The 23,382-nt window shown below is 42.2% G+C and overlaps 1 protein-coding gene across 1 annotated transcript in view; it reads right to left on the bottom strand.

Annotated features, from left to right (window-relative positions):
- TAF3 (TATA-box binding protein associated factor 3) overlaps positions 1-23,382 on the bottom strand; it is a 151,286-nt gene that overhangs the window by 31,083 nt on the left and 96,821 nt on the right. Inside the window, exon 3 of the mRNA XM_068560048.1 lies at positions 6,236-8,046. Within this exon, the coding sequence (XP_068416149.1) occupies positions 6,236-8,046 (1,811 nt within the window). The remainder of the gene's footprint in view (positions 1-6,235; positions 8,047-23,382) is intronic.

The raw sequence follows: 23,382 nt of genomic DNA, 5'->3' as shown, positions 1-23,382 counted from the left end.
TCCTGACTTGAAGCAAAGAGGTGGATTTTTAAAAAGCTTATCTATAAGGAATCAGTTTAAATTTAAATTCTATCTTGGAACTCTTTCATGCATTCCAGCTTTAAAGTTTATCTTCTGACAGGGACTTTCTGCAAAGGTAATGGGCAGCTTTGTCAATATAATATAATCTGGCCAAGTTTTACTTTCTATTTTTTTAAATGTTAAACTTCTTTCATTAAAAAAAAACAAACAAAAAAAACCTATGTATGTGTGCTAGGTAGGGTGGCAGCAAGTTCAGCCAGCACTAGTTCAGATGTCTACCTATGCCAATATGTCAGAAAAACACCCAGAAATACTACTGGTGAAAAGCTGAATTTAAAAACCGAATATTTTAGATGCTGAACTATGACAAATGGTAACCATCCTGTTGTCTTTCTTAACGATGAAGGTCTGTACATTATTTCCATTCAGAAACATAGTCTAACACTGATAGACTGTTTAAAATATTCAACAGACAGAAGATCTACGGTTGTGGTGAAGCAAAACAAGTGGGATCCCGCGAGGACAATGAAACAGGACTCGGGCTTTCAGTGAGTGTTCAGTTCATTCCTCTGAAGCCTCGGGGATGGACTTCAGGAAACTTCGATAAATTCAAACATACTCACTTAAACATTAAGTTACTGGCTTCCCCTTGGAACAAATAGTTATAAGAAACAGGAGGGAATATTTCCCCCTTCTTACTGGGGTTATTTTATTTACTGAAAACCCTTCATTTCACTAGTTAATCATGAAAGCTGATGAGAAAAGGCTGGAAACGAGTCAACAGTACTTTACATAGAAAGGAAAGACGATGGAGACCTTCTGTCAAAGGCACAAACCGGGAAGACCACTTCTCATTCTCTAAAAAACAAACTGTTTAAGTTCAATAAAAGATTATTTCGGGGCAGATGCTAAGGGATTTGGGGGTAGACTGGAGACACATGAGACATTTTAATTGCTCTGATGACTGAAATCATTCAAGCTTTGAGGACCGCCACTGCCTGTCCTTTAAAACATGGCAGCTGAACGGGAGCTCACTATGGGCTGATCAGGGACTAAAGTTTTCTAAAAATCACGATGGCCCTTTACTCTAGACTGTGAGCCATTCTCATCCCCCTCACCAGCTTCCATCGTGGGCCTGAGAAGCCCACGGGCTTTAAGCAGACAGGCCTGGGTCATGTCACAGCTTGTCCACAAGTCACCGTACCTCCCTGCGCGGTTTTCTCAACTGAGGAACAGGAGCAACGGTCTCCCCGCCTCAGAGCTGTCGGCCAGGCCTGGCAAGGACCAAGCGTACTCACTCATTAAATACCAAGTGTGCGCTGATGTCATTTACCATCTGGGTTAGTTCACTCAATCGCCAATGTTAGCTCAAATAAAACAATTCATCAGCCAACAGGAGAAAAACGGGGGTGGGGTGGGGCGCTCCATTATAGAAGTATGAGCTTTCCATTATAAACAGATCCCAATTATCTCTGGGTTGATTATCAGCATTATTGGTTATTGTAAAGAAACTGGATTGTCCGAGTCCATGTATCTTAAATGACACAAACTAGTCTTCACTCAGTGTTTCCTATGAGAAGGCAGAAGAGAAAGCCTTTTAAGCCAAAATATTCTTAGAGCACGTATAAAACTATTGTTTTTAAACACAGGGAAAGCATACTTTATAATGATGCGGTCTCTTCCCGGTGTCGAATGGGAGGAGGGAGAGAGGGAAGGAAGCAGAGGGTCAGAGGTTAGGAGAGCCTGGTGAGTAACTAAGAAGTGGCAGAGCTGAGACCAAAAACCAGGTCAGTCTGACTGCCAAAGCCCAGGCTCTTCAAGGCCCAGTATTGGGCCTTTTTATCTACAGTCTGTGATGTCATCATTTTGGGGTGAAACTCTACCAGGTCTTCTCAGCTCATACTCCAATAAGAGCACAAAGACATATTTCCAAGTTCGACAGATGGATTTTGGCTTGTCTTCTATACAAGGTTATATGAACCTTCAATTCCACTAACATAAACGAGACATTTTCTTATTTATATTTTTACTGAAAATACCACAAGTAAAAAGAGCCATGGTTTGAAATAAAGTCATGTAATACATACACTGACACAAACACAAACACAAAATTATAATAAAAATTTAAACTGCTCTGAAATTTTCTATTAGGTTTATCACAGCTAAAGCTATTATGGTCAAGTTTGTGACCGTTTAACACGTTGCTCTTCGTATGTTTTCCATAAAAATTTACTTGGGTTCTACTTGAAACAGATGAAAGACCAGACTCCTAACCCTGACTGATGCATATTACTGCCCATAAAGGGGAATTAGAAGACTGTGCATAAATCGCCATACTCTGGATTATTACCACTACTAGAAAAACGATTTTTCCTTCTGAGGGTGCATCACTGAACCCGGTGCCATAAATTATTTCACTTAATCCATTTTTAATTTAACTGTAGGAAAGGAGTGTGGTTAAGAACATTAGTTATAGCAGCTGATGGCCTGGGTTGAAAATGCGGTTCCCGCTCAACCACTTATTGGGTGTGTGATCCTGGGCAAGTTTATTCATCTCTCTAAGCCTCAGATTCTTATCTTAAAGTGACAATAATTACAGTTATCTACCTGATAGAGTTGTGATAAGGAACTAAACTTGTATATGGTGTTTAGCATACAGTAAATACTCAATAAATGTTAACTATTACTGTCTGCAGTTTTTTAAAAAGTGTTATTATCATATCCCACTTTAAAGACGAAAGGCCGGGAAATTCCTTGGCGGTCCAGTGGTTAAGACTCCATGCTGCCTCTGCAGGGGGTGCGGGTTCGATCCCTGGTCGGGGCACATCGCGCATGCCGCACGGTGCGGCCAAAAAGATAAAATAAAATAAAATGAAAAATAAAGATGAAATGCCTACGGATTAAGGAACTAAAACACCTGCCTCAGATCTGCCTGATTCCAAAGTCCAAGGCTCCTTCTATCTACCATGCAGATTCCCGTTTAATTAGTGGGATCTTTATTGGTTCTTGTATTGATAAAAGTGGGTATGACTGGTAAAAACTTTATAGGCAGGTAAAGTAAATATGGGGAGGTTTTTCTTTTAATTAAAAAACAATGGGGCTTCCCTGGTGGCGCAGTGGTTGAGAATCTGCCTGCCAATGCAGGGGACACGGGTTCGAGCCCTGATCTGGGAAGATCCCACATGCCGTGGAGCAACTAGGCCCGTGAGCCACAATTACTGAGCCTGCGCGTCTGGAGCCTGTGCTCCGCAACAAGAGAGGCCGCGATACTGAAAGGCCCGCGCACCGCGATGAAGAGTGGCCCCCGCTTGCCGGAACTAGAGAAAGCCCTCGCACAGAAACGAAGACCCAACACAGCCAAAAATAAAGTAAATTAAAAAACAACAACAACAAAAAAACAATGCCCTTGCTTGCTGATCCAGGTCAATGTCCATGACCGTTGCTTCTGTGAGCTGGTGAGGAGGAGCAGGAGGAAGGAAACTACGGCCCTCGGCCTTCTGACTGCGGACTTTTCCTTGGGGCAGCTTATGTACGCCTTGTTTTGATTTACTCTTGTTGTCTTCTGTGCGTACGTAAGAAAATTCTTAGATCATAGGCAACCCAATTTCAGGTCTATTTTCATTTACTCATATGGCTTGATACTTAGGGGGATTAAGTGGGGTTGAAAAAAGAGAAGTCCTAATGTTTAAGTTAATATCTCAATTTCTACTCCTTGTCAATGGCATCCCACGGGTTACACTAGATTTACCCTTTCCTAGCTGTGCAAAGGGCTAAAATTTAAAAGAATGCCCAGGAAGCAGACATAATTTTTCAACACTGGAACCACAGCCGACTCACCCTGTCACACACAGGTCAGTCACCAGGGTCCAATGAAGCAGCCGCCTCTATTCAGGTTTCTGTGTTTTAGTGGTTGATTCAAAATGGAATAGTAACACTCGCCATCACCATCACCGCCTTCTCCACTTATTCAGCATTTACTTATGTGCCGGAAATGGTACTAAGCAGGTCTCAGATGTTATCTCATTTAATCCTCACCTAAGCCACTTGCCCAAGTTCACAGGGCTGAAAAAGTCAGGATGGGAACTCAGGTTTAACTCCAGAGGCAATAATGTTTATTATTTTTAAAGCCCTGATGGCTGACTTTTGTTAAGTTTTTATCTTTAAAAACTGATCCATAACCATCAAAACTGATACAAGGACTTGTATTCCTCTGTTAGGTGAAATCTGTGTGACTCATAACTGACCCTTTGCCTCTAGCCAAGATGGTCTGAGAGACATGTCCTTCCCAAAGTCAGGTAGGTGCTGAGAAAAAGCATGGGCCGCTGCTACCAGCTAACCTGATGGGCTTTACTGAAGCTCACAGTGGCCTCTGAAACACCTCTACTGACTTTCCAGAGGTGAGATGGTGATGAAAGCAACAGTACTCTGATGTGCTGAGGGCTCATTTGGCAAGTTATTAGGTACCCGATGGGTAAGCGGCTAATCGCTGCCGGGCAGGATCACCAGCCATAAACATTTCAAAACGGGAAGTAAGTCTGTGTGTAAATGACCTGGCTCTTGCTGGTTGTGTGAGCTTGATCTTGGACAAGTCACTCAGGCTGTTTCTCATCCATAAAGGTTGATAATAATACCTGCTGGACCTGTGTCACGGGTGTGTCGGGGGAGAAACTAAGGTACGTGGAAGTGCTTTAAAATCTTCCAGGTACCACGGAAAAATAACACAATGATAAAGTGATTTCAAAAATGGAAAAGAGAGTTGGATTTCTGTGTCTTGTTAACTTGCTGATGTTCAGTTATTAATATCAGAATTTCCATTCTACTGCCTTATATTTTAGAATAATAGCCAAGGGGGACAGAGAAAGAAAAAAGTTAGGCAGAAAAATGTGAGAGGGTAGTTAGCTCGTCAGCTAAACTAATCTTCCCAGTTAAGTCTGAAATGGAAAACATTGCAAAAGTATGGATAATGGAGCTGCTGTAGGTCAAATACAGCATATTTTATCATGTGGAAAAAATTACTAGGTATGATTTTGTAGCCACCCTCAAAGAGGAATGCTTCCAGAGGGCAGGGAAAGGCTACCTGAGGATCTGTACGTATGGCACCAGACACTTAGACACTTTTTAAGAAAGTTTAAAAGAAATTTCTCCATCAACAAGTCAACCACTATAACCCAAAGAACTGTGGACAGAGAGCAAAGCTATAAAAGCAGAGGTCGCATCTTGTGCCCAAAGGATCGAAGTCTTGGCTGCTACAAAGTGCATGATGCACATCAGTTTCTTTGGCTATATTCTATGGAAGCCGGATTTACTTACATGGGAAAACACTTAGAATTAGCTTCTACCCACCGGGGACACGGGTTCGATCCTTGGTCTGGGAAGATCCCACATGCCGCGGAGCAACTAAGCCTGTGCGCCACAACTACTGAGCCTGCGCTCTAGAGCCTGCGAGCCACAACTCCTGAGCCCGCGTTCCACAGCTACTGAAGCCCGCATGCCTAGACCCCGTGCTCCGCAACAAGAGAAGCCACTGCAATGAGAAGCCCGCGCACTGCAACGAAGAGTAGCCCCCGCTTGCAGCAACTAGAGAAAGCCCGCGTGCAGGCACAAATAAAATAAATAAATAAATTAATTAATTTTAAAAAATCCTGTAAAAAAAAAAAAATAAAGCAGAAAATAGAAGGATAAGAGATGCTACAGAAAGTAGAAGACAGGCATAACCTTAAATACTTGCAAAAATGGCTCACCAAACAAAACTGAGTCAGTGAGCAAGGACTCCAGGGGCCTTGCGGTCCTCTTAGGACAGCGCCATGGTTTTACCTGCTCTTAGAAAACTGGGTGCTGCCTTTTCCGGGTATCTAATATTTGGGTACAAATTAGTATGCTGCAGACTTGATAATTACAAAAATATTATTCACAGTTGAAGATTACAGATCTTTTCAAACTGCCAGAGATTAGTGTGGTTAACAGAGAGTTGATGGTCTGTGATTAGACTGCTCTTGGCCTATGAAGTTTTAACGTTTTCCAGTGTATTGGGGGGTTGATGGCAAGTTTATGGGTTTGAGAATTAAAATTAAATTTTGTAAACGCATTACAAACGTGTTTCCAGTTAAGCTGTGGGTGATTTACATCCGAAAAAGACAGACAATTGCTGGCTTTGTTCACCTGCACTTTCAACAGAACTTGGATCAGACAGGGCCCCCAAGGATAAAGTGCTTACTTTCTCATGCTTGTGTTTCTCCTTCTCTTTCTCCCTCTTCTCTCTCTCTCGCTTCTCCTTCTCCCTCTCCTTCTCCTTCTTCTCCTTCTCCTTCTCTCTCTCTTTCTTTTTCTTCTTCTCCTTTTTGTCCTTTTTCCTTTCTTTCTCCTTGGGCTTCTCTTTCTCTTCGAACAGCTTCTCGGGAAGCATGGGTGTCAAGGAGGGCAGCATGGCTGGGATCCTCACGGCCGCCGCGGGGCTGAACAGGGGCAGCGCCATGTCCTTGGGGGGCAGGACCAGGGGGGCTGGGGCAGCCTTCAGCTTCTCTTCTCGGCCTTTCTCTTTCGCTTTCTCTTTGTCCCGCTTCTCTTTATCCTTTTTGCCTTTTTCTCTATCTTTCTTCTTGTCTTTGTGCTTCTCCTTTTCCTTTCTCACCATTCCATCTTTCAATCTTGCTTTTGGATCCACATCTTCAAACTCTTTTATCTTAAACTTGTAGGGATCTGCCTCTCCGTCTTTGAGAAAGTCCTTCCAGGGATACTTGGCTTCCCTGCTGGTCTCCTTCCCTTTCTCCTTCTCTTTGCTTCTCTCCTTGCTTTTGTCCCTGTCCCTCTCCTTGTCTCTCTGCTTCTCTTTCTTTTTCATCTTCGTCTTCATTTCCTTTTTCAGCTTCTTTTTGACGTCTGTGGAGGCCGGCACTTTGGGTTTCTCCTCATATACCTTGTGCAGCGGCTCAGGGGTGGGAGGAGAGACTGAAGGGGAGGAGATGTAAGGGAAGCTGGGGGGTACGCTGGGAGGGGTCCCCATCTTGGCTTTCCGGACCACCTCGTCAATGGATGCGTCCATCGTCCAGGAATTGTCAGAACTTGAAGTTCCGCCTGAAAGAGGGAGAGGGGTGGACCCGGACTTGGGGAAGTTGCTGGAGGAAGTGGAAGCTTTTGGGGTAGTACATTCTGAACCTGAAATCCTCTTAGGACTGGTAAAAATGTCTCCTTCTGACTCGGATCCAGAAGAAAACTCGAAAGGGTCTGGCTCCCGTTCAGCACAAGCCCGTGCAATCACGGCATCAATAGAGTCGTCGATGGTCTTATCAGTCACGACGGCCTTTTTCGGCTGATTCTCATGGTTCAGTTTCCCAGCATCGGGGGCTGTTTGTATTTGTTTCACCTGAATGGTCTCTTTGCTAATTTTTTCACTTATTGTAGCTGAAGGAGTCCTGTTAGGGGTGTCGGGTCTGATGGGTACTTGGGGAATGTGAGTGATGACCTTGGGACTCTTGGGGCTTTTGGGGCTCTTCGAACGTCCGGGAGACTTCTTTTCTTTGGATATGGTTTTTGGAGACCGAATAGGACTTCCGACCATTGCTGGTGACGGAGTCATTTTGGGTGATTTAGTCTTCTGCCCTGGAGAACTGGTTTTAGTCTTTGTTTTAGGTGTAAACGACCTTGCTTCCAACGGTTTTGCGGTTGGCAGCTGTGATTTTGCCACTGGAGCTAACATTGGCGGCTCTGGTGACGGAGGAGCTAGGTCCGTGCTGTCCTGGACGTGGACGGGGGACAGCATTGGTGGGATCTTCTGTGGGTTTATTGAGCTGAGTGGCTCTCGAGCCTCCAGTAACACCACGTCCAGGGCGTCCCCTTTAGTGCTTAGCAGGCGTGGCCGCTTCATCGTGGGCATTTCTTCAGCTTCTGGACTGTCCAGCGGTCTCTTACCCAAGAAGTTCTCATCATTGATAATTTCCTCCTCTTCCAGTTCATCATCTTCTTCCAAGGGAACCTGCATGGCTTCTGCTGATGTGCCCCCATCGGTGGGCACCTGCTCTTCTTCTTCTTCTGGTAAAGGCAGAAAAATGAAGTGTTATTAGAATATACATATATATAAAACCTAAGAAATACAAACAATGCTTCAAACATGATTTCTAAGAAAGAAAGGAAATTATTGACAGTTGTTAGAGAGTAAAGTGGTAAGTTTTCTAGAACCTTCCAAACTTGCATGTTGTCGTGCTTTGAAGAGTGACAACCAGTGACAGGAGATATACAAACCGTTTTCCTTTCTAGTGGTGTGGCCCTAAATGCAGGATCTGGAGTTTGCTAAGGATTTCCTGTTTGCCCTCTGCTTCCTTAATTAATTCTTTTCCTAACTTGACTAAATACTGCCTTTCTGTTTTCCCCCTCCTCTTACGTACACGTGTGTACACACACACACACACACACACACACACACACACACACCCACACACCCACACCCACACCTACCTCTAAAAACCAAGAGATGGGGGACTTCCCCGGTGGTCTAGTGGTATAGAATCCACCTTCCAATGCAGGGGATGCGGGTTCGATCCCTGGTCAGGGAACTAAGATCCACACGCCGCACAGCAACTAAGCCCACGCGCCACTATTACTGAGCTCGCGTGTCTCAGTGAGAGAGCCCACGTGCTGCAAACTACAGAGCCCATGCGCGCTGGAGCCCACACTCCTCAACTAGAGAGAGAAAACCCTCACACCACAACCAGAGAGACGCCCGTGTGCTGCAACAAAGAGACCACACGCCGTAATGAAAGATCCTGCATGCCTCAACGAAGATCCCGTGTGCCGTAAGACCTGACGCAGCCAAAAAAATAAGGAAAATAAATAAATAAATTTAAAAAATAAGTATTTTAAAGAATCAAGAGATGGGTTATTATATGACTACTTTCCTCAGAAATGACAGAAAAGAATACTTTTTAAAAGAACCTTCATAACATATTTTAATTCTTGGAGTTTGGAAAATGTAAATCTCCAACCTGGACACAATTCATACGCTATTTATGTCTTCTATTCCGCTGGCTTGAGGACAGCCACTTTGAGAAGCAGTGTGGTGACATGAAGGACACATCGGCTTGGCATTAGAAAGACGGTGTTTCAGAAGGCGTTCAGGCATCGCAAAGCAACAGGCCTAAGGCAATCTCTTAACCTCCTTGAGGCTGTCTTCTGACCTCTCAAAAGGGGCTAACGTTACTTGCCCTGCCCACTTGACTGAGTTGCTGTGGGGTCAGATGATTTCTCTCCACACATATTAACTAAGCATCTACCATGTGTAATGCACAATGATAAAGGCTGAAAGAGCTACAGAGTAAGTCAGAAATAAACCACGACCTAAAAGAGCTTACAGTTCAGCAGGAGTCGCCGTGTAGATGTCTAGCACACAGAAAGTGATTAGTACCATAAGAGAGATAAAGTGCCATAGCAGTTCAAAGGAGAAACAGAATACCTCAATGTCAAAGATCTGGGACAGACTTGACTACTCAGGTAGCATTTTGGATATTTGGAGATTGATAATGGTGAAGTACAGGATGTAGGAACAGGTGACACAGAGATGGAGGGGTGCACATAAGAAGTTGTATAAGAACCAGGGAATAATTTGTCTGGAAGGTAGGGTGCAAGATGGGAAATAGCAGAAAGTAAGTTTAGCAAGCTTACGTCCAGATCCTAGAGGTTTTGAATTCCAGAAAAACAAACATGATCTTTATTCTAGTGGTAGTTTAGACCTTGTAAAGATTTTTAGACAAGGGACAAAAATGACTGGAGTGTATGTTAGCAAAATTACCCTGGCAGGAACATATATGACGGATGGGAGGCAACGGATCCTAATGGAGAGGTGACAGGTTAGGGGTTATGAAATGATGTAGGGAAGTGACAAGAAGGGTCTGAACTAGAAGAGCGGTATCGGGTAAGAGGCAGATGATATTCTGAAGACAGAATGAACAGAATCTGATAAGTGATTAGGTATAAGAGTGGAGGAAGGATTCAAACACAGGTTTGAGGCTTTGAGCCCTGGTGAGTGAGAAATGCAGTCATTCATACAAACAGGAAGTAAAGAAATAGAGAAGGAAGATGATTATGAATTAGCTCAATCCTTGAGATACACTAAAGTTCAGAAAACCGGACAGGGTGTTAGAGAAATCTTTGCTGTGCTCAATGAAATCACAATAATGGATAATGTCAGCAAGGGAGCAATCAGGGTAGTCAGGTTTAGATATTCTAAGGATAAAGAGAAGAGGAGGCACTAGAGAAATCAGGAGATGTCAAAGAGATCAAGGGGGTAACAGTTTTCAAGGGGAGGACTCAGGAACAAAGTCAAACGCTTACGAGGGCAGCGAGAACAAAGGCTCACAGCAGAAGTCCCTCCAACAGGAGCACTAAGGGGGGGAAGACGTAAGGTTCGTGAAAGCGCTTTGTAAACTACAGAGGACAAGACAAACTGGAGACACAATTATTGCTACCATTACTCGAGAATAATACTGTCATCCATCCAGTCACCTAAGTGAGAAACATCACTCCAGGCTGCTATTGTACTTCCCCCTCTTTCTCCAGATCAGAATTGTGAACTGTTTTCTATTCTGTTTCCTTTCATGTGTTTTCCCCATCGCTACTGTTAGCTCAACTCAGCACTGGGTTTCTACGCATCGTGTTAAAGACGGTACTATTTTGCCAGTGTGTAATTCTATCAAATTGGAACTGGCAAGATGACTACCACATAGGCATTTGAACTGCAGGATGTGTGTCACACTGGGCTATGGAAAACTGGACTGTTTTTCCAGCAAATACTTTAGAAAACACACTGGTTCATTTAGAATTTGGAGCTCAAGTACCTCAGAAAAATATTTTAAAAATTAATGGTTGTTGCTTACATTTAAGTGAGAAAAATTTAACATAAAGCTTAATTCAAAGCGGTCTCCACAAGCTAGGAGGGATTACTCCATTTCTGTTATTTTATTTTTATGGTTTCTTTTTTTGTTTGTTTGTTTATTTCAAGTCCCTGCTGTTAACTTGTATGCCTCTAGAAGCTTTATGTGGTTTAGAGGAATATAAATGAATTATAAAAATAAACTATTACAAGAGCTGATTTTAGGAATACTTAAATATACAAATGTTTATTTTTAATTTACAATTTCTTTACGCTTAAAGATTTTATAAGAAAGCTTCAATTGCAGCATCAAAAGTAATCAAAATGAAAAGGGAATTTTGCTGGAAGAGAAAGCCTTAAGCTTTAATAAGAACAGGTGTGAAATGTTTAAAGTGTGAAAATATTTAAAACAATTTTCTGAATTAGAAATTATCTGGTACATTGCAGAGCGCAGAAGTGATGTGCATGTAAGGCATAAAGCATAATAATGAATGGATGCCTGTAGAACAGCTGTCGACTTCCGGAAGACAGCATTAGCATCGTCATCACACCTCCCCTCGGTTCCTTTCTGATTCATCCTCTCCTCTCTCCACTCCCACCCCCTTCCCCAGGTAACTACTCATCTTTTTATATCTGTCCTTTCTTTGTGTCCTGTACAGTTTTACCACATTTGTATGTAGTGACTTGTTTTTGAACTTTATACACGTGGTATCATACTATAATGTTCTTCAGCTTTTTTGCCCCTAACATTATGTTTCTGAGCATCACCTATGTCCATTCAGGTAGCTGTAGTGCATTCATTTTCACTGTTGTAAAAATGTACCACGCTTATTAATCCATTCTCCGCAGTATTAAAGTTTTCCACTTGAGTGAATATATTTTATTTTTAAAATATTACAAAATGCAAACAAATGAATACAACTGATCTAGCTTATGCTTGCTCAAACACAGACTTAATTGGTGATTTTGCATAACGAGTGTCTGGCTTTCTATTACATGAGTTATTTTAATTCTGTGTTCTAAGAGTTTGGAGTAAGATAAATATGTGATGGCTACTGAATGGTTTATTCTTTACCATCACCCAAACCCCCACCTGAAGGTTAATCTCAGTTTGATTACAGGTGAACAGCAATGAAGTATTCCTTGTGTGTATGTGTATAATGAGCATGATTCACCAAAAATCTGTAAAATATCCTAAAAATGGTTTTTAGCATTTTCCTATACTTATCCATGAAAACAGTTTTACTATAAAATAGCATATAATTTGGTTAACAGAAGTTTAATATTACAAGATACTTGATCTTTTGACATGTTATTATATAAAGGTGTAAAAAAATAGTATAAAAATTTTTTTGAGTCACAAGCTCTTTCTCATTTAACACAAATACAGACACAAAAATAAAAGCTGTGCTCGGAAGTCAAAAGAGTGATGTTACAATATGAGGAGTATTTTAAAGATTTTTTTATTTCCAGAGAACTAAGAACTTATTTTCTACTGTTTAAATATGTTTATTTTTTTAAAGATTTTTTTTTTTGATGTGTACCAATTTTAAAGTTTTTATTGAATTTGTTACAATATTGCTTCTGGTTTATGTTTCGGTGTTTTGGCCGCGAGGCATGTGGGATCTTAGCTCCCCGACCAGGGACTGAACCTCCCCCCACTGCACTGGAAGGCAAAGTCTTAACCACTGGACTGCCAGGGAAGTCCCAGGTCCATCTTTTTTTAAAACTTCACAAATACTGAGAGGAGTGGGGGTAGACAATACAAACCCCATTCCAATTTTCCTTCATTAATGACACAAATAAATAATCCACACTCCCTACATTTCCCGGAGGAGTAATGAGCAAAACGCACTTCTTTACCAAACTTATCGAACAAAACCGAAACAAGGCAATATGGTCTGAACACACCAAAAGGATTTTTAGGGGTTAGTTCTGAGCTACTATAAATATTGACTTAGAATAAAATATCTTTTAAAAAAATCTTTTTAACTAGAATAATAAATGCCTTTAAAGAAACACTATAATCTAAAAAGCTCATGGACATTAGGAAAAAAAGGAAATTGCAAAGGCATGAAAGCTTTTTATCTCATTAACTACACAGATTCATGATCTTAAGCAGAAAATATACTTGTGCTACTGAACTCTGTAGGGACAATAAAATGCTATCTGCATATATTTCACCAAAAATTAAATGTATTGAAAAACTAGATTTCCTGTAATTTTTTGGAAATACACATGCAGAAATTACTTTCTAGCAACGATGACATGAACTTTCCTACTGTCTTATTAGTTTATGCACACTGATGTTTTTGTAACAGAGATGAAAGGATTCATTTAAAATATACATTTTTCAAAAAACATCTTTCTATATTAGGTATGTTTATTACAACCAATTACTTGAAGTGACTCCATACTACTTACATTCATTCATTCACTCCTTACTCATCATTCAATCATTCGTTCACCTACCAAGTGCCTTGTGAACACCAGTGCAGGGAGCACCATGTTAGATCCTAGGAACGTACAGTCAAGTAAGACATGACTTCCTATCCTGAAGAATCAACTACATTTTGTGGCCATCAGTTCAAGTGCTGTGGCAAGGATCGGTACAAGGTACATACGTAGCCACATCCAGGGATACGAGGACAGAAATCCCAAGGTCAACTAGAGAGGAAGTGGATGGAAACTATATCTGGGGTCTGTTACCAGAGCCACAGTTCGACCTAGCACAGCCCATTTACTCTCTCAGACCTAAGTTTTCCCATCTGCAAAATAGAAGTACTGGGGGGTGGGGGGGTGGGAAGGGACAAACTGGGAGACTGGGACTGACATATACACACTACTATATAGAAAATAAATAACTGATAAGACCCTGCTGTATAGTGCAGGGAACTCTACTCAATACTCTGTAATGGCCTATATGGGAAAAGAATCTAAAAAACAAAAAAATGAATAGATATATGTATATGTATAACTGAATCACTTTGCTGTACACCTGAAACTAACACAACATTGTAAATCAACTATACTCCAATAAAAAATATAAAAAGTAAAAGTAAAAAAAAAATACACACACACACACACACACACACACACACACACACAAGTATGGACATCTGACTCCTGCTTCGAAGAACTGAAGGTCTCTAATATTAGGGCCATCTCCACATGCAGGGCGATGACCTAAAGGGCAGGACAAAGTTCTTTCTGCCCCTAAATATCTCACTGACCACATGCTACAGTGCTTGGCATTCCGACCACTTGATTTATGTCTTGGATAAGGGCAGTATCTTTAAGATGTTGCTGCCAAAATATTTTTAAGACTGTAAAGCTGACACATGAATGATTCTATCTTACTTTTTGAGGGAAGGAGACTCTGAGTAAATGGTACTTCAGTGAAGTAACTTGACAGAATGCTGAGGATGGAGAGGGTCTGGAACCCAGGGTGCTGCCAAGAGGGGGAGGCTCTGGTGGGCTGCTGCTGTTGGGGGGCGTGTCTAGGGCAGCTGGAGCATGACAGGCAGACACTGGATGCCTGGGAAATGCAGGAAGAGCAGCAATATTAAAACAACCCATTCCAACATTTTATCTCTTAGTTCCAAATGAGGCCAAAAATTTTTTTCGAATCCCATCTACATGCCCTCATAAAATATTTTAAAAATTGTCCTGTCTATAATGGGACTGAAATTAGACCCTTGAAACACAACTCAACATGTATAAGTGGGTAGGTATTTTCTAAACAAACCTACTTACTTAAAAAAATGAAATGACTAGCAAAGACAAGACAATTAGGCACTGACAATTCATACAGTACAACCAATCAATAACACAATAAATTAATAGCAGAGTGAAGCTGATGTGTTATAAATACCTATATATACACTGACCTGCAGAAAAGCACTATTTCACTAACATTCTGCACAATAAAAAACTAAAATGCTATATAAGCAAGCCAACCTGAAATGACACCTAGTATTATAAATGGCCTAATCTATATGTTAATACTGTTGTATCACATAACTGCAGCAAGGCTAAGATAACAGTATGACTTTGGGGTTTCTATGGCTACATCCTGGGCTGGCGTGCCTGAAAGGGCTGGCTGCTGACACTACACGAGCATTCTGAGTGCTTCTTTTTGGTTATTTACGATATGATTTATGATAACAACAACATCTCCTATTTTCTCTCCTCCTCAGATACAATAAATTGCTATCGTTAATCACCCTTCTTAGTCCAACTATGATTACAATAGCATAATAGGGTCTGGCTATGGTAATATTGTGGATTTTTTAAAAGAAATAAATAGAAGGAGATCTCTTCAGACAATGTCAATATCTCTAATATTTTAATCATCTTCCTTTAAGTCTTTCAGAATAAATTCTATTACAACTAAGATTCCATATCCAGGACGTGAGCCCTTTGTGCAAATCAAATTCATGATCGAGCCCCACACATTCACAAATCACTACCACCATGATGTTCTTAAACTCACCACAGCAGTAAGACTGCACATAGGATACGGTTTCTTTTCCAAGACAGACAATGACAGTTGTTTCTCTCTTGTATTGATGAGACTAATCTTACTGCTGTTTTTTCCTCCCCAGAACTAGACAAACTAGGCAAATTAGCCATTCGTCTATCAGAAGGCAAAGCAGTAGAGAAAGAATAAAAACTTTGCCATCATGCAGACATGTGTGACCCGCCTTTGCCAATTACTGGCTGTGTGGTTGCTTAAGCTTTCTGAACTTTCCTTTCCTTTTATGCCCATTCGGGTTAACAGCTAGTACTACCTCTCTGGCTTTTGAGTAACAGTAAGAGGAATCCTTTTCCTCCCTGCATCGATGCCCTTTCCACCAGATCTCGGCAAGAGGTGGAGCCTACTTGATTTGGGTGGCTGGGTAACCTGCTTTGGCTGATGGGTCAGAGTTGGCAAATGCGACACAAGCACAGGATGGAAAACCACGTGCAGACTGGGGCTTGCCCTCCTGCTGCTCATGGGAGACTTGCAACCACCCCAGTGCCCGGGTTAGCCTCCTGGGTGATGAGAAATGCGTGGCTCAGAGCCCCAGTCAGACCGTCAGACGTATGAGTGATGCCATCGATTACTAGCTGATGGCAAATGTCCAACCGAGCCCAGCCAGACCCAGCAAAAGGACTGCACCGCTGAGCCAACCCCAAATGCCAACTCCCAGGATTATGAGCCAGTAAACAGTTGCTGTTTTAAGCTACTAATCTTTGGGGTGGCTTGCTACACAGCAACATGTTAACCATGTGTTCACATGTACAGGTACAGTGGATTCATGTTATTTGGGGTGATTATGTTCTACAAAGGGGCTGCAAACACTCAGTCAGTGAAAACCGCTGCTCCCAAAGGAAATACAAGGTTAGGTTCCTATGAGGCTTTGGTCACAACATTTTCGTCAGCAGATCAATACAGAATCTTGTTTTATGTGTGTTTCTGTTTAAAGACATCTCATTTAATATATACTGTTGATTCATTCACAGTGAACTCACGGCCAACAGTACTGCACGGAGCTGCTCTATTCTTTCCATTAAGGCACATCAAGCCCTCTCGCACCTGGGAACACCAGCCAGCGTCACGCTTGGGGGGCACTTTAGATAGCAGAATCACCCAAAAAAGCAAAAAATGCAAAAAGCATGGCAACAAATAGATTGAAAATACACCTGTCGACAGTCTGAGCTGAAATAAGAAGGCAGAGTGTCACTTTGTTTAGACTCAGCTAGAAATGTGCACAACTCAAATTTCCTGCCCCCCTGCACCTGTCCGTGAATGACTGTGGAAGCACCGTGTGTGCACTGATCTGGGGGTTACAAGTACATTCCAGCCAGCAGGCGGAATCACAAACACAGAATCAGCGCATAATGAGGGTCGGCTACATATAATTAAATGGACACAAACCCGTCAACGTCAAATATTTTTATGAGCAACTGATTTAAAAGAAAAGATTTTACTTGAAAAGTAATTCCAGTCCTCAGAAGGTATTTAATAAGAAGATGAAAAGTGCCTTATGAACTATAACACTGTGATTATACCTGGCAAGACAGTTTCCCAAATCCAAACTGGGACGTATTTTAGTTTAAATTCAAAGAAGCAGCTATGTGCAGAACATTCTGCTCAAGCCACATGATCATTCTTCGACTTTCTGGAACATACCCAGTTCCTTCCCTTCTCAGGGTCTTTCTACCCACATATTCCGCTCCTCTCCACTAGCAACACTCTTCCCTTTGTTACTTCCATGCTGGTCGTCTCTCACCCTTTAAGTCTTAAGCTTAAGCACTTCTCAAAGAAGTATCCCCTGGTCACGCCTTATCTCCAACATGAGTTGCAATTTGTAACTGCTTGATTGTTAGTGCATTTTTAAAATCTATTTCCCCAACTAAGCTTCACTAACCATGTTTTCCCTGGGCTGCAAAGCAATCATCCATGGCTAATAATCAATATTTCCTTCAGCAGCATTACTATTAGAAAAGTAAGAAAAACTATTTTACCATATTTTTTCTGATTCTAAGTTGTCAAAATATGAATACGTGTATATCTCTGAATTGCTATTTTTAGAATAATCAGTAGCATCTTCTTGTCTCTATTGGATGAGGGACAGTAGTGATGGAGAAGTCACTGCCTGCCCATGGGTGAACCTGACCGTCATTCCTGGTAGCATGACTGACTGGACACCAGTGTTTCAGTCAACAAACAATTTAAAAATTTGAAGAAGAAATATTCTTCTTCAGTTCTATGCAGTTAAAAAGAAACATCTGTATGATAAGACTAATTGGCAGCATGTTTTTTTTTTCCCTAGTGGTACATAAAAGAATGGTGCTTCTTATGATTGATGGTGTCTTAAGACCAGTGAAATATGATAGCCGTTCCAAATTATTATTAAATGTTTACTATGCTCCTTACTATATAATACAGAGAAATTGTTTTAGTTATTAAAGTAACATTAAACTGGACACACCTGAAATCCAAGGGTCCACGAAGACCCACGAGAACTTGCAAACTGCGACTCAGAGGGAATGGCTCAGGTAAGTGGTAGGTTTGGCTGTCGCCCAGGGCTCTCCATTTTCCTCCCCTTCTTGTGCCCACTTACATAAGACCTGCCCCCCATCAACTAGATCATGCGTACAGTCCTTTCTATGAGACTAACTTGCCCCGTGACCTCTGCGTTGGGGACAGTGTTTAGGAGCAGGCTCTACTCCAAGCCACACATTATTACTGAGGCAGCGTTTCATTACAGCGTGAACGGCAATGGACTGCGAGACGACCCTGGTTCCACGTTCCTTTGCGACGATGCGCACAAGATTCTTTATCCGCACACACACAAAATAATGCCAGCCCCACCTACTCCCCAGGGTTATCGTGCGCAGTCAGCACGAGCTCAACGTGAAATCATTTTGAAAACTCTTCAGACAGAAGCTGGTGTCAGAGGCGGCAGCAGCAGCCGAGACCCTCCGTTGCCACCGTCCTCCACCCAACCAGCAGCCCCGCCCACCCCGGCCGCCGAGCCCGTCCCCCAGAGGAGCTGCTCCAGCAGTGAGCTTCCCCCAACTACGCACGTATAATCCTAGAGATCTTAGCAAAATCATTTCAAAAGAAAGCTCGGTATAATTACACAATGGCTGTTATCAAAGCAAGATTAGAAAGAAGACCAAATTTCGGATGACTCTCGTTTGAAATGGTAAGAGAAACATTAGTTCAGTACCAAATGGTAAATTTAATAGGGGGAAAGAAATTCAATATTTAAGCTTCGGATTTTTATGTGTCTATCCTTGCCTCACTCTATTAACTCCAAAGATCCTCGTATTTACAAGACAGCCTGTAAAATCTGCTGCTGGCCTCTCAAACTTTGGTGACTCAAAATAAACAAAAAAACACCCTAAGAATCCAGCCTCATACAAGCCACAAAACAAGCAATTCACAACAGCATAAAAATTACTAGAAAATGCTATGAAATTACAATCAACTCTTTCCTGGCATGGATAGGGAGGAGGGGGAGGAGCACGGAGGTTAACCAGTCTATGAGTAAGAGAAAGTTACCACACACGTGAGATACGGATTAAAAAATTCTTAAAAAGCAAAAGCAAAAGGTACTGATTTTTAACACTGAAATGACTTGGAACTTCGTTTAAATTTTCTTTGGTAAAAGGCGTGTCAGGAAGGCCCAACGCCTCAGGGATGAATGTCATTACAATACTGCACTTGTGTGACTTCGCAAAGAAATAGTTTTGACTAGGAAAAGGCTAAATATGACAGCTGTCTGTTCTATCAAGGCCACGGGTCGGATGAGGCTGGAACTGACTCTCTCCAACTCCAAATGCTAAACCAGAGCCTTCCCTGCTCGAGGGCCTCCGATGCTGTCCTGTCCCATCACAATTAGAGTAAAATCCCACCCTCGCTGTGGCCCATCAGGTCTCACACCATCTCCCCCTGCCCTCACTCACCATTCCTCTTCTCAAACCACACTGGTCTTTCAGTGTTCCTCAAACTTGCCAAGCTGATTCCCTGGAATGTTCCTCCTCCAGGTCTTCTCTCTGCTTCTCTTCTCAGTTTACTCACACCTCCAATGTCCCCTTGGCAGGGAGGTCTGCTCTGATCCCAGCCCCCTGCGGCCTGCCTGTCCCCCAACACTGCCACGACCTGCTTTAGCTCCACTGCACTCAGTCCTACCTAACATCGTCTTATTTATTTGCTTAGCTATTTTTTTGTCTCACCCACTAAAATGTAAGCTTTCTGAGGGCAGGAACTGTATCTTCTGGACTATATTCCCAGTGTCTAAAACAGCAGCTAACCCAGAGGAGGCCCTTAATGTTTGCTGAGCGAAAGCTCTTAATGAGCACGCTATCCTGCCTGCGGTGGTGGCTGAGGCCATGGGTTTAAGAAAGGCCGACGGGGAAACACACAGACTGAGAAGAGCAGAGAACTGACATTTTGAGACACAGCAAAATGTAAAGTAGTGGCAGAAGGAGAATGGGATGGAATTAGCCAATAAGTCGGAAGAGGAGAATGTATAAGCAAGTATAAGAATTTTTAACAAGTAGGGAGTATTCAATTGTGCCAAAGATCAGAAAAGTATCAAATAAGCCAAAAGAAAAGTATTACTATGATCCATGACAAGAGCTATGAAAGAATTAAATAGGATAAAGTAATAGAAAATAGCAACCAGGGAGGTAGTGTAAGGTACAATGCTGCCTCCTTAGACGGAATGGAGAAACTATCTAAACACTGATTAATTAAACAGAGGTGTGAACAGTTAGCACAGCCAGTCAGAGCAGGCCGGGGGAAAGCACTCTGGGTGCAGGGAACAGCCCGGGGAGCAGCCGTGGTTTCGTGCTGGGGTCTCTGCAGGAAGCCTGTGTGGTGAGAGTGAGTCAGGGAGGGGAAGACGGAATGGGATGGGCTGGAGAGGCACACAGGGCTTTACTGAAAGGTTGATGGGACGTCAGTGATAGTTTTAAAATAGTTTGATCCGTCTTGAAAAAGATTATTCCAGCAGCTGTGTAAAGAATACTAGTCAGGTAATTGGTGAGCTGAGTAAACAGCTTTAGTAGTGGTGGAAGCAAAAGCTGGAAGGCGGTAGGGTAAGGAAAGTATCACCAAGTGAAGACCGCCTCATTCATCCATCCATCCATCCATCCATCCATCCATCCATCCATCCATCCATCCATCCATTCACTCACCAAACATTTATTACGATCTATATACAACAGGCCATACAGATTAAGTAAACAAAAAACAAGGTTTCCCTTCTCATGGACTTTACACGCTGGTAGGGCGGACAGGCAACAGATATATACAAAAGATAATTAATAGTGATTAAATGCTAGGAAGATAATAAAACAAGATCGCGTGCCTGGGGAGGGAAAGGGCTATTAATTTAGATAGAACGTTCACTGAGGAAGTGATGTTTCAGCTGAGACCAGGTTTGTGAGAAAGCTAGAGGCATGGGGTGATCTTGTGAACAAGCATCTCAGGGAAGAGAGGGCAAGGGCGAGGCCATGCCGTGGGAACAGGAGGAAAGGCAGGCTGGCTGGAGGTGAAGCGCGTGGAGGAGTGTGTCTGAGCTCAAAGGGAAGCTCAGTGATCAGAAGAGTGGAAATGACGGAGGAAGGTAGGAAAGATCGCTACAGAGAGGTCTCAAAATGCTCACTGTGCAGACGGATGAACAAGACCAGCTGTTAGGTAAGGCGAACAAAAGAACCAGAATATAACAGTTCTTTAGTCTACTCATGGGGAAAGAAATTAAAGGACTGGCTGCATTTAACACAACCACACCAATAGGAAATCAATTATTATATGAAATTACACACATATAAAAAGTCACCGAGCATGCATATCGGCACTGCTCTCCCACTTTTACACAGTGAAGCAGACACGTGCCAGAGGGCAACGCACTTAAAGTGGATCAAGATAGGACATTTGTCTTTGGGATAATACTTTATTCTATTTTGCGCAGTTTGCTACCACAAAAATAAAAATAAAGTAAAAACTACAACTACATTTAAGTTGATTGATTTTTTACATTGCACAGACTTCTAGGTACAGAGTATACGTACTTTTAACCAAACCTTTATTCTAATGTAGGATTGTCCCCATGCTCGAAATGACCTTGACAAAATTCTGGAAAAAATATCTGAAGACCTGGGGCTCTAAAGCTCTTTTAGAATTAGCTCTGAATAATTGTCCCACAATATGAGTTTCTTGATTAATTGCTTAAGATAAGGTCTCCTTTTCGTTGCTGGCCTCCAGTGGCTCCACTAGTTCCCACAATCACTTTTGTCTCATTCTTCTAAACCTTGGAAGGCTAACAGAAAAATCAGAGATACACCAATTCCATTACTTGAGGATTAGCTAAGAGATGACCCTTTGTATTCCATTACTGACCATTATTTGAGTAATTATTCAATAACTACCGTACATCTGAAAGATGCACTAATTGTTTTCTGAGGCTCACACCTGCTTTCCACCCGACAAGTTGTGAATGTCATGTTCTTTAACACTGTAAATCTACATTTGGGTCACATGAGAAAAATGGCCAGTAACTTTCACTGCATTTCATTTTTTCTTGGATTTCTTTTCCTACCTGAAAAGTAAAAGCTGAAGCAAGAAGAATTAGTCAGTTGAAGGTCTTACTGACTAACTAGAAAATTAGGACTCTATTTTTGACCAGACTTACGTCTTGCAAGAGTCAGATTTCTGCATAATTTAGACAGAAAATTGGCGGGGGATTCCTGCCAATTTCAGCAAAATTAGTATTCAGCCACCTGAATTTTTGGCAGTATTCCAGTATGTTTATCCAAAGCAATAAGTAGACAGAAAATAAAAGAAAATTAACAATCATGCCTAAAGAAGTTAGTTTCTCTCTTTACCTCTCTGTCTTCTCTCTCTCTCTCTCACACACACACACACACACACACACACACCCCAACATAAAAAAAAAAAAGGAATGAATAATTTTAAAAGCACATTTCATGAATGGATTCATAGTTTTGTGTTCTCCCCTTAATATCAGTTGCACACAAAACAAGAAAACCCATCCCATTTTCAAAGTTCAAAGGACCCTAGGACAGTCAGCTGCTCAAACACAGTCTACAAAGGGGGCATGTGTTTTCTTTTTTAATTGCTTACCTTCCAAGTAAGGCAAACCAGTTACCTCAATTCTTGACTTCCCTTGCTAATAAATGGAAATGACAGAGACAGTGATTCCAAATTCACTAGAACTTGCTTTGGAATGCATCCTAAAGAAAGAAAGCTGAAAACCCACGGAGCTAATTTTTGCTTACCTTTAGCTCCTTCTAGAACTCTAACTGGCACCAGAAAAAAAAAAACCAAGAGACACAAATCGTGCGTTTAATATTCATTGAGCACCTACCATCTGCAAGCTTTGACCTCAGGGAAAACTGGGAAGTATTTAATCTTCGTGGCCATATTAAGCTTGAGTCTGGCAGTGTCTAATTTTGGTGGCTCACAGACACCCCCGGCAGCGAGCAGGGTGTTGGCAGGGACACTGGAGATTAGAGTAAGGCTTGGAAGCTACGTGGAGAAGGTCGACAAAAGGGGGGCTTCCATTCAACAGTGTTTGTTGTGCACCTACTATGTGCTGGGCACCAGGAGCTAAGGACTCAAATAAGTAAAAGACCCTCAAAATGCTCACCTATGGGAAAGTTACAAATTGAGAAACACACGTATCACTTAAAATGAGGTAGTTTGGGGCTTCCCTGGTGGCGCAGTGGTTAAGAATCCACCTGCCAATGCAGGGGACACGGGTTCGAGCCCTGGTCCGGGAAGATCCCACATGCTGCGGAGCAACTAAGTTCGTGCGCCACAACTACTGAGCCTGTGCTCTAGAGCCCGCGAGCCACAACTACTGAGCCCACGTGCCACAACTACCGAAGCCCGCGCGCCTAAAGCCCGTGCTCCACAACAAGAGAAGCTACTGCAGTGAGAAGTCTGCACACCGCAATGAAGAGTAGCCCCCGTTCGC

Source organism: Eschrichtius robustus, chromosome 1 (assembly GCF_028021215.1).
Source record: "Eschrichtius robustus isolate mEscRob2 chromosome 1, mEscRob2.pri, whole genome shotgun sequence".
Taxonomy (NCBI): Eukaryota; Metazoa; Chordata; class Mammalia; order Artiodactyla; family Eschrichtiidae; genus Eschrichtius; species Eschrichtius robustus.
The sequence above is the reverse complement of the archived record's forward strand: the minus strand, read 5'-3'. Positions and strand labels throughout refer to the sequence as shown.